Source organism: Typopeltis vanoorti, chromosome 8 (genome assembly GCF_054136105.1).
Source record: "Typopeltis vanoorti isolate ZY-2024b chromosome 8, IOZ_Tvanoo_1.0, whole genome shotgun sequence".
Lineage (NCBI taxonomy): Eukaryota > Metazoa > Arthropoda > Arachnida > Uropygi > Thelyphonidae > Typopeltis > Typopeltis vanoorti.
In genome coordinates this window covers 45121849-45138076 of record NC_143556.1, presented here as the reverse complement: position 1 = coordinate 45138076, position 16228 = coordinate 45121849, and the positions used below count along the sequence as shown (strand labels likewise).

General features: G+C 34.0%; 1 protein-coding gene across 4 annotated transcripts in view; it reads left to right on the top strand.

Moving 5' to 3' along the window:
• Positions 1–16228, top strand: part of LOC150103960 (far upstream element-binding protein 1-like) — a 311837-nt gene that overhangs the window by 135612 nt on the left and 159997 nt on the right. For all 4 annotated transcript variants that reach the window (XM_090397206.1, XM_090397205.1, XM_090397203.1 and 1 more), the window contains one exon: positions 3153–3330. In XM_090397206.1, the coding sequence (XP_090253332.1) occupies positions 3153–3330 (178 nt within the window). The remainder of the gene's footprint in view (positions 1–3152; positions 3331–16228) is intronic.

Genomic DNA, 16228 nt, shown 5'->3' with positions numbered 1-16228 from the left:
GGAACGCATGTCAGGAAGTTTTCTGCAAGGATAGAAAAATAACATGATGGCTGACAAGTTAAAAAAAGCAGTTCTGGAAAAGAAGCAAACATACCAAAAGTTCCTAGCAAATAAGTTGACATATGTCCTAAAAGAATACAGAGAAAAATGTAAGAGAACTAATCAATGTGGAAAAGTAGTTAAATAAAAATCACAGGAAGATTTTGTTAAAATATAGAAGGTAAATATCAGGACGGAGCAAAATGTTGTGGAGGCCATTGAAAAAGCTTTGAAATGGAGGAAAGAATACTGTAAAAGAAATCAATACTATAAAATTTGCAAGAGTAATGCCAACAGGTGTATATACCAATACTTGAGATGGAAAGCACTATCAAAAACTTGAATTATGGAAAGGCAGCTGGAGTAGATATTTGACCAGAATTGCTTAAATATGGAGATATAGAAATTGTGCATTCTGAATTATGCATTGGCTACACTGCGTAATTCAGAGGGCATGGTCAGAAGGTGGAATTCTAGATGATGCTGAGTAGAGCTCTCATAGTTCTTATATGTAAAAAAGGGAAATAAAGCAGAATGTGAGTAGACATATTTCCTTGCAATGTGTTCCTGGTAAGATTCATGCAAGTATATTTGAGAAGAGACTAAGAAATATTGGGGAACACAAAATTGGAGAGCAACAAGCTGGTTTTAGACTTGAGGTCATATGATCAAAGTCATATGATCACTTTATAATTGAGAAATTGTGAGAATATAATGAGTATCTGTATATAAGTTTTGTAGACCTGGAAAAGACATATGAAAAGGTGCCCAGATATATATATATATATACATACATACATACATACTGGGGGGGGGGGGGGCGCCTATGGTGTCTAACCCTCCCGAGTTCTGGGCCAGTAAGTTGGTAAGACAAAAAAAAAAGTGACATAAAAACGTTTCAAATTTTGGCTTATCTTTATATATATATATATATATATATATATATATTATTTATTTATTATCTTCATAATCCCAGAAATCCTATTCTAGAAATGAAACATGGAACTCTTTCAAGCCACGTCAGTCCTCCAGTAATCTTGACAATACTGTTGCTTACACATGCTGGATATGAAATCTCAACTAAGTGAACAAGCATTTAAAATTGCTTAGTCCTACTATGCAGCAAGGCACATTGAAGTTATGAACCTACTCTTTGAATATTATGCACGGTAATCTTTATTTTTTGGGTCTTCAAACAGAACACCTGCAGAAATATAACCCCCCCCCCCCCCTTCTTCTTTAGAGTTGCATCCATTTTTTTTCAGTTTTTCACTATGGCAAATTATATGGAAATACACAATTCAGTACGCAAAGCTGGTATGTTAGGAAGCTGAATGAATAAATTTGTATGGATTATTATAGTGAGAAAGTAGTTGAATTACTGAAGTAGCTGTATACAAGATGGCATTCAAATCAATATTAACTTATGGATCTGAGAGCTGGGTTAGAAATAATACACTTGATCTAAGACTGAAGACATACAAGAGTTCTGAAAAAAATTAGGACAGTGAACAGATGACACGAGTAGCAGAATGATATTAAAAAGGAACTAGACATTGTTATCATTTAAGAATATTATTATTATTATGTGACACCTCCAAAGAATCCACCACCTTTGATAAGAATCAAACTCGGGCCTTTTCCAAACTGTAGGGTGCAATGTACTGTTGTTCTTCCAATTGTGCTATGGTGGAGAGCAGTCTAATATGACCATGTAACCAGAATGGGAATGGAGATTAGCAAAACAGGTGTATGATGACAGGAAAAAAGATCCAGAGGGAAGACCAAGATCTTGGTAGATTGATTCAGTCAGAATAGCCCTAGAGGAACTGAAATATAACATACAACAATTAGCAAAACAGGTGTATGATGACAGGAAAAAAGATCCAGAGGGAAGACCAAGATCTTGGTAGATTGATTCAGTCAGAATAGCCCTAGAGGAACTGAAATATAACATACAACAATATTAGAGTACTCAAGTGATCCTCATTTGAGCAAAACGTTGATAGGAGATGCACCCTCTAAGGACCCATATCAGGAAATAGATGATTGATTAAAACATGCAGGATATCTCTATCTTCAGTTTTCATGTCACCTTTCTCATTTCTGATTCCTTTTATACATGATCCATTTCTAAGAGTATTCCTTAGCCTCCAGAACATTTTGTCCATCCCTATTATGTCTATCTTTTCTATTCTTACCAAACGCTTCATATGAATTTTGTTTACTACCTACCTTTGCATTTCTTACATCACTGTATTTTCTTACTGCACATGCTGAGGAATTTTGAATGCTCTTTCTTCTTTTTTCATGATAACCTTCAACTGTTGGAGTTCCCCATGGAATTCTGATTTTTCTTTTGTTGTAGACAACTTCACCACATATCTCTCTGGCTTTAGCAATCAATAATTTTTTCAGTCTGCATGAGTAACCAAAGCTGATTGATTTTTTAACTTGCTTACACCCTTTTCAGTTTGATATTCAACTTCATTTGCTCAACTAAATGGTGATAATTTCCTATTTTGGGTTCCCTCTAGACTCTTGTGTCCTGAACAGTTGGATATCTCTGTCAACAATAACATAGTCAACGAGACCTTTTTATTGTCTTCTCTCCAAATGAGTTTGTGTACATTTTTATATTAAAACACCATGTGTGCTAGTGATGTCTAGTCCATTTCCCAAACAGAAATCTGCTAGATACTTAACGTTGTTATATTTGCCGTTTTCTCTAAATGTTGTCCAAACATTTCTGTATGTTTGGTATTCATTTCCTACTTTGCAGAGTAGAGCTCCAACAAAGACCAAGTTTTTCTTTGTGTCAGCTGTCTTCTATTATATAAAAATTCCTCCACCTCTTCCTTAGTAGAACGTTCTGTGGAACCATAGGCATAAATTATTCTCATTGTCCAATTCCCCATACTGAAGTTTGTCTACATCATCACTCTTGATATTGTCTACTATTTAGTAATATATCTATTTCTTCTTTTACCTGATCATTGTCTTAATAAATTTCCTGCAGTTGTTATATAATCTCGTTTCCTTCAGTTACTTGCACTTTGTTTATAAAATCATTACCAAAAATTAATTTTGCAGTTTAATAAATCTCCTTTCAGTAAGGCAAAAGAATTATTATCCCAGATAATAAGTCGAGGTGAACGTGGTGGACCACCTGTAATTCCCTCTGATCCCACACATCTCCCTGATGGACACACAGTGATGGAAATGATGATTCCGGGCCCTAAAGTAGGACTTGTTATTGGTAAAGGAGGAGAAACAATAAGGAATTTGCAGGTATACATTTAATTGGTACAGTAATTTGTAATTTCTGTGTTTAGTTATTTATACAAAAATAACAGTGAAATTTTAACATTTCCACATAGAATAAGTGTATGCATTAGCCTCTTTCTCGAAAGGTGAAGCAAAAAATTTTTCTTCAGAACTAAGTACAGTTGGCAGAAGTGCAGTTAGACTTCATTGAATCAATGTGTATTTTTTTTTTCTTCTGAATGCATTTTCTTTTAATCCTGTTCTTCCCCTTCCTAAATGTCCCAGTCAAATAAGTTCATGTCTTATTAATGCGGGCTAACATATAATTCTTTACACTGTTTAATAATTCAAATATATCAAATAAATATATTGGTTTCTAATATATCCTGAAAGACAACCCCCCCCCCCCTTTTTAACACACACTATATACTTTGGGTTTCAATGAAAGTGCACACCATGATTAATGGTGTCATATCCAACACAGAGGATATGAAATAAGCAGTGACCACTTCCTTGTTAAAATAAAATTAAGATTACCACCTAAATGGCTACAAGTAACAAGAACAGAAAGAAAAATTGAAACATTTGTTTATAAAACTAGACTATTGAATGACACAAATGTACAATGGCTATATGAACAAAGAATTAACCAGTATCTAGATAAAATAAAACAAAATGAAGAAATAGAAATAGAATGGCTTAATATAAAAACGATACTAAATGCAGCAGCAAACGAAAGCTTAGGAAAGACCAAAAAATTCAATAAAAGAAAAAAACTGAAGATCTGGGATGAAACAATCAAAGAAATAATCAAAAAGAAAAATGAAGCCTATCACAAATGGTTAAGCAGTAAAAGATTAGAAGATGAAATAGAATATAAAAGAATAAGAGCCATAGCTAAAAGAGAAGTCAGAAAAAGACATAGAGAATCATGGAATAAATTTGTTTCTAATTTAGAACATGATTTATATAAAATAAGACACAATGTATATAAGATTTTGAAACACCTAAATGCAGATACGAAAGAAAACATCAAATTAAACACTGAATTGAAATTAGAAGAATTTCTCAATTACTACACAGAACTGTGGACAGACAAATATTTTAACAAAGAAACTGGCAAACAATTAACGAAAATGAAAAGGAAATAACTGAAGAAGAATTAGAAATCAGCCTGAAAGAAACAAGAAACGGAAAATCACCTGGAGAAGATAAGCTAGGATCAGAACTATATAAATACGCAGGAACAAGATTCAAAGGAAGACTCTTATTATTTTTAAATAAAATTTACTCAACTGGTATCCCCCCAATAGAATGGAAAAAAGCAATTGTGATTCCTATCTTTAAGAAAGGTAATAGAGATGACCCTAAAAACTATAGAGGTATCAGTATACTAAATTCATGTTACAAAATATACAGCAGAATCTTAAATAACAAACTAATGAAATATTCCGAAAACTTTATTCTAGAGGTACAAAATGGATTTAGAAAGGACGATCATGTATAGACCCAGCCTTCTGCCTAAAATTAATAATAGAGAAAAGAAGAGAATATAACTTAGAAACACATATTGCATTTATTGACTTTGAAAATGCATTTGACAAAGTTAAAAGAAACGTATTATTTAACATATTAAAAGAAAGACAAATACCAAATAATATCCTAAAAGCTGTCACAAGTATATACGTAAATAATCAAATACAAATAAGATTAAATTACGAGCTATCATATACAAGAGAGATAAACCAAGGGGTCCGACAGGGATGTCCCCTCTCAGCAACTCTTTTTAATATCTACTTAAATGAAATAATAATAAAATGGAGTAAAAATTTACATCAAGGAATTAAACTTTCACCTACAGTTAACTTAAACACTCTCCTCTTTGCAGACGACCAAATAATAATTACAAATTCTGAAGATAACTTACAGAAAGCTATTTTAAATCTAAATGAGATATCCAAAGATTATGGTATGATAATATCAACGGAAAAATCAAAAACTATGGCCTTTAAAGGACAAGATCCAGCAAGAACTAAAATATTATTAGATAACAAGATCTTAGAACAGGTGAATTCATTTAACTACCTAGGATGTATGATCACTTATGAAAATGAAAAAGATATAAACATAAAAATTGCAAAATATTTAAAAATAACAGGAGTAATTAACTCTATATTTAAACCAAACTTAGTTCAAAAACAAACCAGGTTAAAAGTATACAATACATTAGCCCTACCGGTCTTAATGTATGGAAGCGAAATCTGGACAATAAAACAAAAAAGACAAACAAAGATTAACAACAGCAGAAATGAAGTTTATGAGAAAAACTGCAAAGTATACCCTATTTGATCACAAAAGAAATGAAGATATTATGAAAGAATTAAACCAAGAACCAGTAATTGAAAAAATTAAAAATTAAAAAACATAAATGGATGGAACACCTTCAAAGAATGAAAACAGAAAGATTACCAAAACAAGTCTTAAAGTACAAGCCATTAGGAAAAAGAAAACCAGGACGTCCTCTTAAACGATTCAACGATGACTTCTAAGGCCGGAACAGGCCATACTAGGCCTAAATCCTTGATATGTATGATGATGATGATGTATCCAACACACAAAAAACAGGAAGTATATGACTTTCTTGTTCTGCCCTGAGATCAAGCACACCAAGAGACAATTTATCTCCAACCAACATGAATGTGTTAATGCATAAATACCTATATGCATATCTCATAGTGTACTTTTTTAGTTATTTTGCTGTTTGTTGGTATTTGAATTCCATCATTCTGTGTAAAACCAAAAAACACTACATAATTTGTATAGTAAAAGTCCTGAATTGGCTTACATAAGTTCCTTCCTTGACATCTGTAAGGATCGAAGCTTATTATGCTCTTAGCTAACCCAAAACACTGATATACTATATGTCAGTCCACCAGCAAAAGTTTGAATTCTATATATAGACTTCCAACCTTTTGTAACTCAAATTTTAATTAACCTCACATTCATACCTCAAATTTTACTTTTTCACAGTGGTTGAACCATAATGTTTATACAGTATGCTGTTATTTTTGAAGTCTTGGACTAACAGTGTCAATATCTCATTCATAAATATATTTAGTTAAAACCTAAACACAAGGCAAATACGAGCCTAGTCTTGAATCACAAGTAATATCAAGTAGAGTGATGTGGGCAAATATCAGAATGGGGGAACTGGACAATCAGATTTATTTGTGATCCTACAGAAAGCTCTACTAAGGTAGAAGTGGAGGAATTTTTACACTTTAGCAAAAGCACCTGACACAGTGAAAAGGAAAAGTTGGTCCTTGTTGGGGATCTAAATAGTGGAATAGTAAATGATTGTCAGACATACAAAAATGTATTGGGAAAATTTGGAGATAGGAGCAAAGCTAATAATAATGGCAAATATCTGTTGGATTTCTGCTCAGGACATGGACTGGATATTACTAACACCATGTTCCAACATAAAAATGTGCACAAATTCACATGGAGAGAAGAGGCAAGGAATAAGAAAAGTCTCATTGACTACGTTATTCTTGATAGTGATGTTTTCTCCCTGGTGCAGGACACCAGAGTGTACAGAGGATTTGAAATTGGAAGTGATCACTATTTAGTCTTGAGCAGGATAAAATTGAATTTCATATTGAAAAGAATAACATGTAAGAAAGTTTTAAAGCGAATAAAAGTTGAGCAGCTCTCAGATGTGAACTGCAGACTAAAATACACAAACATTATTCAAGAAAAAATGAAAGAGTTTGTGAACAGGAACCAAACCTTGGAGATTCATTGGCAAGCTCTGAAGTAAACATTGATTCATTCAGCCAAAGAGGTGGAGGGAATTCATTCAGCCAAAGAGGTGGAGGGAATTCATTCAGCCAAAGAGGTGGAGGGAATTCATTCAGCCATGTGGTGAAGTTGTCTGCAAGGATAGAAAAATCAGAACTCCATGGTGGACACAGAAAGTTAAAGAGGAAAAGAAGAAAGCATATCAAAGTCAGGTTTTGCTCTTAGAGAATACAGAGACAAATGTAAGAAAGTGAAACACTGTGTAAAACTAGTTAAGCAAAAGTCATGGGAAGACTTTGGTAAGAACATAGAAAATAAATATCAAGAAGGTGGTAAGATATTCTGGACGTTGTTGAAGAAGCTCAGAAATGGAGAAAAGAGTTCACTAAAAAGGAATTAGAGATGATAAAATGATATGAAAACTGGAGAAAGTGATATCCTTGAATTTTTTGAAGTAATTACTCCAAATGAAGTTTGGAGTAATTACTTCAAAAAATTACTAAATGAAACAAACAGTGACAGCACAGTGGTAATAACCAATCAACAGGTATGCAATCAGGAATACATATCTATACATGAAGTAGGAAAAGCCATCAAAAGCTTGAAATGTGGAAAGGCAGCAGGAGCAATGATATTCGACCAGAAATGCTCAAGTATGGAGGTATAAACGTTTTACAGCTGCACTGCATAGTTCAGAAGGCCTGGATACAGGGATAAATTCCAGATGATTGGAGTAGAGCTCTCATAGAACCCATATATAAAAATGAAGTAAAACTGAATGTGAGAATTACTGAGGTATTTCTCTACAAAGTGTTCCTGGTAAGATTTATGCCAGTATACTTTAGAAATCGTTGAGAAGAATTGGTGGAGAGAAACTTGGTGAAGAACAAGATGGATTCAGGCCAAATAAAAGCTTTCAGGATCAGATTTACACCACAATAAATAGTTCAGAAATCGCAGGAATATAAGAAAAGATCTGTATTTAAGTTTTATAGATCTGGAAAGAGCATACGACAAGGTGCCAAGAGAGAAGCTATTCAATATGCTACAGTTATATGGTGTCAATGGGGCATTATATCAAGCAATACTTAGTCTTTATTTGAATTGTAAGTCAGCAGTTAGAATTGAAGGAAGTACAGGAAGATGGTTTAATGTTAAATCTGGTGTGAGACAAGGATGTACATTATCCCCTCTGTTATTCGTTATCTACATGGATCACATTATGAAGGAAAGTAGTATTAAACCTGATATCAAAATTGGAGATTTATTCTTATGGACTTTACAATCGTGTTATAAATAACTATTTTAATTTCCCGATGTTTCGATCTTCATATTAAGATCATGATCTGGGGTATATACAAGTGCAAGCTGAGTTACATTACACACTATAAGCTAAAGAAACAATGATTTGATCACTGGTTATTCTACTGGCATGACCTAGTGAAAAAAAAAAAATTACAACTTAATTGTTTAGAAACTACATCAAAGCTAAATTCTATTTAACATAACATGAGAAAGGCATTCTTTTTTATAAAGGAATCTTCTTTCAGTAACAATGATTTCCTATTTTTTATCATTACAATTGTTATTTTTGATTTAGGATTCTGGATTATCTACAATCCTGTTTATAGTTAGCTCTTGGAGAGAAAGGTTCCAAGAGCTAACTATAAACAGGACTATAGATTTTTAGCTTATTGTGTGTAATATAACTCAGCTTGTACTTGTATATTTGTATATACTCCAAATGATGATCTTAATATGAAGATGGAAATGTCAGGAAATTAAAATATTTATTTATAAATATTTTAATTTATAAATTGTAAAGTCCATAATTTCTAAAATGAATGCTGATCACCGTGCAACACTAAAAGAAAGGAAGATGGAGATTTATGCACTTTGCTTTATGCAATGATGTTATACTTCTGAATAAATCCAGTACAAGTCTTCCAGATTCGCTGACTAAATCGAATAACTGTTGTAATAGATATGGTATGAATGTCAACAGTAACAAGACAAAGACAATGAAAATAGGCAGAAGCATTGAAAATATCAACTGCATTGTGATTGGAGAACTTATAGAACAAGTAAAACATTTCAGCTACTTGGGCATGATTTTTAGTGAAGATGGTAAATTAAATATGGAAATAGACAGCAGAATCAACGAAGCTGGTATGGTAGGAAGTCACCTGAGTAAGTTTATATGGAATAAGAGAGAAATTAGTGAAAACACTAAATTAGCTGCATTCAAGACAGTGTTCAAACCAACTTTAACTTATGGATTTGAGAGATAGTTTAGAAGTAAAACACTTGACCAAAGATGACTAGAGACCACAGATATGAGAGTCCTTAGAAAGATTAAGGGTATGAACATATTGCATCAGTGGTAATATCAAATTAAAAATGAGGATATTAGGAAACAACTTGCCATTGTTAGCATCAAGAAATGTATTATCAGAGCTAATCTCAGTACAGAGATATTGGAGCTTCAACATAAAAACCACAGTAAAGATTAGCAGAACAAGTGATCACTGTCAGCTTGGCAGGAAAACGACCCAGACACCAAGATATAGGTGGATTGATACAGTAAAAAGTGCCTTAGAAGATAGAAATATAAGATCTGATAATGTTGGAGTCTTAACAGGTAACAGAATGATTTGGGGGACAATTGATGATAAAACCTACACGTGTTTCTCTTCAGTCATTTTTGTTGCTTTTGCATTTTTACATGCTCTATCAGTTTTTTCATAAAAATTTCATCTTACTGTGGTTTTTATGGTGAAGCTACAAATATCTGAAAGGTCTATACTGTAGATATTCAGCAATAGTCCTGAGAATGAATATTATGTAGTTGTATGATGCTGATTGCATAATATGATGAATTAACATAGCCTGTGCAGCTTCTATTGAGCATTTTTTTTTTTAAACAAAATTATTCCAACACGAAATTGCACTATAACCCTGGAAATGAACTTTATGAAAGTACAAATATTTTGTACTGAAAAGTTTGTACTAATATATGGTTTTTGTACAAATAAAAACAAATAATTAGTACAAATAAAAACCATATAAGGAAAAAACCAGATATGGTTTTTGCCTTATCACACACACTAATGATGTACTGTACAGTACATCATTAGTGTGTATGTATGTGTGTGTGTGTGTGTAACGAAACAACACGGAAATCAAAGAAAAGGAATACAACATACAACAATCAGTTTACGAATTAAAAATGGTTGCTGTGTACTAGAAGTTAATTTAAAACTTTTTGATACTTACACAAGATCAGAACCTCCCAAACTTCTGGGGAAGAGAGAATATCATTCAGATTCAGGTTAGAATGATTTAAATGGCTTCACAACTGTCTTTGAAACGGCACTGATATTCAAAACTGCTTCTATGGAGAAGATGAGATTCATCCCACAGGATATTGTTTTGGTATGCTGTGTCAGCATGCTTTTGATGTTTCATGTATTCATTGTAGTATTAAGGTTCATTAATTCATTCTTCTACAGGTCTTACCAAAGTATGTCAATATGCATTCATAAGGGATCTTGTGCATTTATCCATCTACGAAAGTTTCAAAGCTGTATAACTGAGAGGAGAACCGACCAGGGCTTCTGACTTAATGTCCAATCCTCACCTTCTCGTGGTGCACCCTGGTGGGTATCTACCTGGATACTGAATGAGGATGGGCTGGCAATTTGGGATTTAGCCGACCAAATTTTATTCTTATTGGTTAAACCAAAATAAAAATGATGGTACAACATAACAAAATTTCATACCAGCTGAGGCATCGCCCAGTTAAACAAGGCCCCCTGTTGTTTTCGCCAGGGCAAACAGCGAAAATTCAGCTACTGGAACAAATCTGAAAGCACACCCTAACTCAACATCACCAGAGTTAAAGATCGGTGCTATCAACATAAGAAGTCTGAATGGCGAAGAAATGGAGCTAGCTGAGGAATTAGATAAGTAAGAGATTGACATAATAGGGGTGACTGAAACAAAAAAGACAAAAACTGGCGAGATCTTTCTGAACAATAAATACAAAATGTTATATTCAGGCAATAACAATCAAGGAAAAGAAGGAGTAGCCATTGTATCATCATCATCAAATTCCTGCCATGTATCCTCAAGGGGTGTACAGGATATGATAGTACTACATGAAAAAAATTACATCATTGCTAACTTCCTATCTACAATTTTCCTCCAAATCAGTCTGTTACTTGTCAAGACTCCAACATTATCAGATTTTATATTTCTATCGTCTAACGCCCTTCGTACCATATCAATACACCTATATCTTGGTCTTCCTCTGGGTCGTTTTGCTGCCAACCTGGCAGAGAACACTTGTTTTGCTAATCTTTCCTCGCCCATTCTGTTTAAGTGACCATACCACCTGAGATTAGCTATGCTAACGTAATCCTGGACGCTGACAATGTCAAGTTCTTTCCTAATATCCTCGTTTTTAATATGATATTGCCATTGATGCCATCTGTTCACACCTCTAATCTTTCTCAGGACTCTCATATCTGCGGTCTCTAGTCTTTGGTCAAGTGTTTCACTTCTGACCCAGTTCTCAGTTCCATAAGTTAAAAATGGTTTGAACGCTGTCTTGTATACAGCTAATTTAGTGTTCCGACTAATTTCTCTCTTATTCCATATGATTTTATTCAATTGACTTCCTACCATTGATTCTGTTATCTATTTCCATATTTAATTTACCATCTTCAGTAAAAATCGTGCCTAAGTAGCTGAAATGTTTTACTTGTTCCACAGGTTCCCCGTTCACAACACAGTTGACATTTTCAACAATTCTACCTATTTTCATTGTCTTTATCTTTTTAATGCTGACCTTCATACCATATCTATTACAACAGATATTCAAATTTATTCAGGGAATTTTGTAAACTTGTAGCAGATTTATTTAGAAGTATAACATCGTCCACATAAAGCAAAGAGCTGACATTAACATCTCCAATTCTGATATCATGTTTAATACCGCTTTACTTCATAATGTGATCCATATAGATAATCAATAACAGAGGGAATAATGTACATCCTTGTCTCACACCAGATTTCACATTAAACCATCTTCCTGTACTTCCCTTCAATTCTAACTGCTGACTTACAACTCAAATAAAGACTAAGTATTGCTTGATATAATGCCCCATTGACACCACATAACTGTAGCGTATTGAATTGCTTCTCTCTTGGCACCTTGTCATATGCCTTTTCCAAATCGACAAAACTTAAATACAGATATTTGTTATATTCCCATGCTTTCTCAACTATTTGTCGTAAAGTGAAGATATGATCTTGACAGCCTCTATTTGGCCTGAATCCAGCTTGTTCTTCACCAAGCTTTTCTTCCACAATTCTTCTCAACCGTTTCTCAAGTATACTTGCATATATCTTGCCAGGAACACTCAGTAGGGAAATACCTCTATTCAGTTTTATTTCCCTTTTTATATATGAGTACTATTAGAGCTCTACTCCAATCATCGGGAATTCATCCCTCTGTCCAGACTTTCTGAACTGTGCAGAGCAGCCACTATAAGACTGTTATACCACCATACTTCAGCATTTCTGGTCGAATAGCCTCTACTCCTGCTGCCTTTCCACATTTCAAGCCTTTGATGACTTTTTCTATTTCAAGTATGGATATGTATTGCTGACTGCATGCATGGTCAGTGTTTTTTACCACTGTGCTATCATCACTGCTTGTTTCTTTTAGCAGTTTTTCAAAGTAATTACTCCATACTTCAAGGATATCTTTTTCTCCTGTTTTCATGTCACCTTTATCATTTCTAACTCCTTTTACAGCACTCTTTCCTCCATTTCTAAGCTTCTTCAACAACCTCCAGAATATCTTGCCACTTTCTTGATATTTATTTTCTATGTTCTCATCAAAGTCCTCCCATGACTTTTGTTTAGCTAGTTTTACACAGTATTTTGCTTTCTTAAATTTGTCTCTGTATTCTCTAAGAGCAAAAGCCGACTTATTTGCCAGGAACTTTTGATATGCTTTCTTCTCCTGAGTTAACCATGGAGTTCTGATTTTTCTATCATTGTAGACAACCTCACCACATGCCTCTCAGGCTGAATTAATCAGGGTTTTCTTCAAGGCTTGCCACTGACTCTCCAAGGTTTGGTTCATGTTTTCAAACTATTTCATTTTTTTTTCTTCAATAATCTTTGTCTATTTTAGTCTACTGTTCACATCTGAGAGCTGCTCAACTTTTATTTGCTTTAAAACTTTCCGACATGTTATTCTTTTCAATATGAAATTCAATTTCATCCTGCTCAAGACTAAATAACGATCGCTTCCAATTTCAAATCCTCTGTACACTCTGGTGTCCTGCACCAGGAAGAAAACATCACTATCAACAATAACATAGTCAATGAGACTTTTCTTATTCCTTGCCTCTTCTCTCCATGTGAATTTGTGCAAATTTTTATGTTGGAACATGGTGTTAGTAATAACCAGTCCATGTCCTGAGCAGAAATCCAACAGCTATTTGCCGTTATTATTAGCTTTGCTCTTTTCCCCAAATATTTTTGTATGTCTGACAATCATTTCCTACTCTGCTATGTATATCCAACTTTTTCTTTTTAATTGTGTCAGTTGCTTTCTCTAAAGCCTCAAAAAAATTCCTCCACTTCTACCTTACTAGAACCTTCTGTGGGATCATAGGCACAAATAAGTCTCATTGTCCAATTCCCCATTCTGATATTTTCCCACATCACTCTACTTGAGGCTGCCTGCCAATCAAGAAAATTAGCCTCGTATTTAGTGTTGAAAACCAATATAGAAAATGATGGTACAACGTGACAAAATTTCACGTTGGGACTTCGCCCGGTTAAACAAGGCATGTGGTGAGATTTTCTACAAGGATAGAAAAATCAGAACTCCATGGTGGTTAAAGTTAAAGAGAGATTGAAGGAAAATAAGAAAGCATATCAAAAGTTTCTGGCAAATAAGTCAGTTGGTGCTCTTGGAGAATACAGAGACAAATGTAAGAAAGCTAAACACTGTGTAAAACTAGCTAAACAAAAGTCATGGGAGAATTTTAGTAAGAACATAGAAAATAAATATCAAGAAGGTGGCAAAATATTCTGGAGGTTGTTGAAGAAGCTTAGAAATGGAGGAAAGGGTGCTGTAAAAGGAATTAGAGATGAGAAAAGTGACATGAAAACAGAAGAAAATGATATCCTTGAAGTATGGAGTAATTACTTCGAAAAATTGCTAATTGAAACAAGGAGTAATAGCATAGTGGTAAAAAATACTCAACAGGCATACAGTCAGGAATACATATCTATATTTGAAGTAGAAAAAGCCATGAAAGGCTTGAAATGTAGAAAGGCAGCTGAGTAGATGATATTCGATCTGAAGTATGGTGGTATAAAGGTCTTACAGTGGCTGCACTGCATAGTTCAAAAGGCTTGGACAGAGGGACGAATTCCCTATGATTGGAGTATAGCTCTCATAGTACACTTATATAAAAAGGGAAATAAAACTGAATGTGAGAATTAAGAGGAATTTCATTACTGAGTGTTCCTGGTAAGATTTATACAAGTATACTTGAGAAACGGTTGAGAAGAATTTTTGAAGAAAAGCTTGGTTAAGAACAAGCTGGATTCAAGCCAAATAGATAATGTCAGGATCACATCTTCACTTTACAACCAATAGTTGAGAAATCATGGGAATATAACAAAGATCTGTATTTTAAGTTTTTTCAATCTGGAAAAGGCATATATCAAGGTGCCAAGAGAGAAGCTATTCAATACGCTGCAGTTATATGGTGTCAATGGGGCATTATATCAAGCAATACTTATTCTTTATTTGAGTTGTGAGTCAGCAGTTAGAATTGAAGGAAGTACAGGAAGATGGTTTAATGTTAAATCTGGTGTGAGACAAGGATGTACATTATCCCCTCTGTTATTCATTATCTATATGGATCACATTATGAAGGAATGTGGTATTAAACCTGATATCAAAATTGGAGATGCTAATGTCAGCTGTTTGCTTTATGCGGATGATGTTATACTTCTAAATAAATCCGCTACAAGTCTGCAAGATTCTCTGACTAAATTGAATAGCTGTTGTAATAGATATGGTATGAAGGTCAGCAATAAAAAGACAAAGACAATGAAAATAGGCAGAATCATTGAAAATGTCAACTGTGTTGTGAATGGAGAACCTGTGGAACAAGTAAAACATTTCAGCTACTTAGGCACAATTTTTACTGAAGATGGTAAACTAAATATAGAAATAGACAACAGAATCAGCAAAGCTGGTATCGTGGGAAGTCAATTGAATAAATTCATATGGAATAAGAAAGAAATTAGTCGGAACACTAAATTAGCTGTATACAAGACTGTGTTCAAACCAATTTTAACTTATGGATCTGAGAGCTTGGTCAGAAGTAAAACACTTGACCAAAGACTAGAGGCTTCAGATATGAGAGTCCTGAGAAAGATTATAGGCGTGAACAGGTGGCATCAATGGCAGTATCATATTAAAAACGAGGTTATTAGGAAAGAACTTGACATTGTCAGCATCCAGGAATGCGTTAGCAGAGCTAATCTCAGGTGGTATGGTCACTTAAACAGAATGGGCGAGGAAAGATTAGCAAAACAAGTGTTCTCTGCCAGGTTGGCAGGAAAACGACCGAGAGGAAGACCAAGATATAGGTGGATTGATACGGTACAAAGTGCCTTAGACGATTGAAATATAATATAATAAATTTAGTTTAATCCTTTGAAATTTAATCGATTGAAATATAAGATCTGATAATATTGGATTCTTGACAAGTAGCAGACTGATTTGGAGTAAAATTGTTGGTAGGAGGTTAGTAATGATGTAAGTTTTTCATGTAGTATATCATATCCTGTACACCCCTTGAGGGTACATGGCAGGAATTTGCTGATGATGATGACAAAAGTTTGTCTTTTGTAGTTGGTAACAGATGAGAAATTTTGTTGATAGGAAAATATGTGGGAGATGATATTTCTTCAAAATTCTACAAATAGGTTCAGTGATACCAAAAAACATAAGGAATAGGAACCTTGTAGTCTGTTGAAGAATTCTGAGGTATTGGAATGTTCCTTTGCTGGA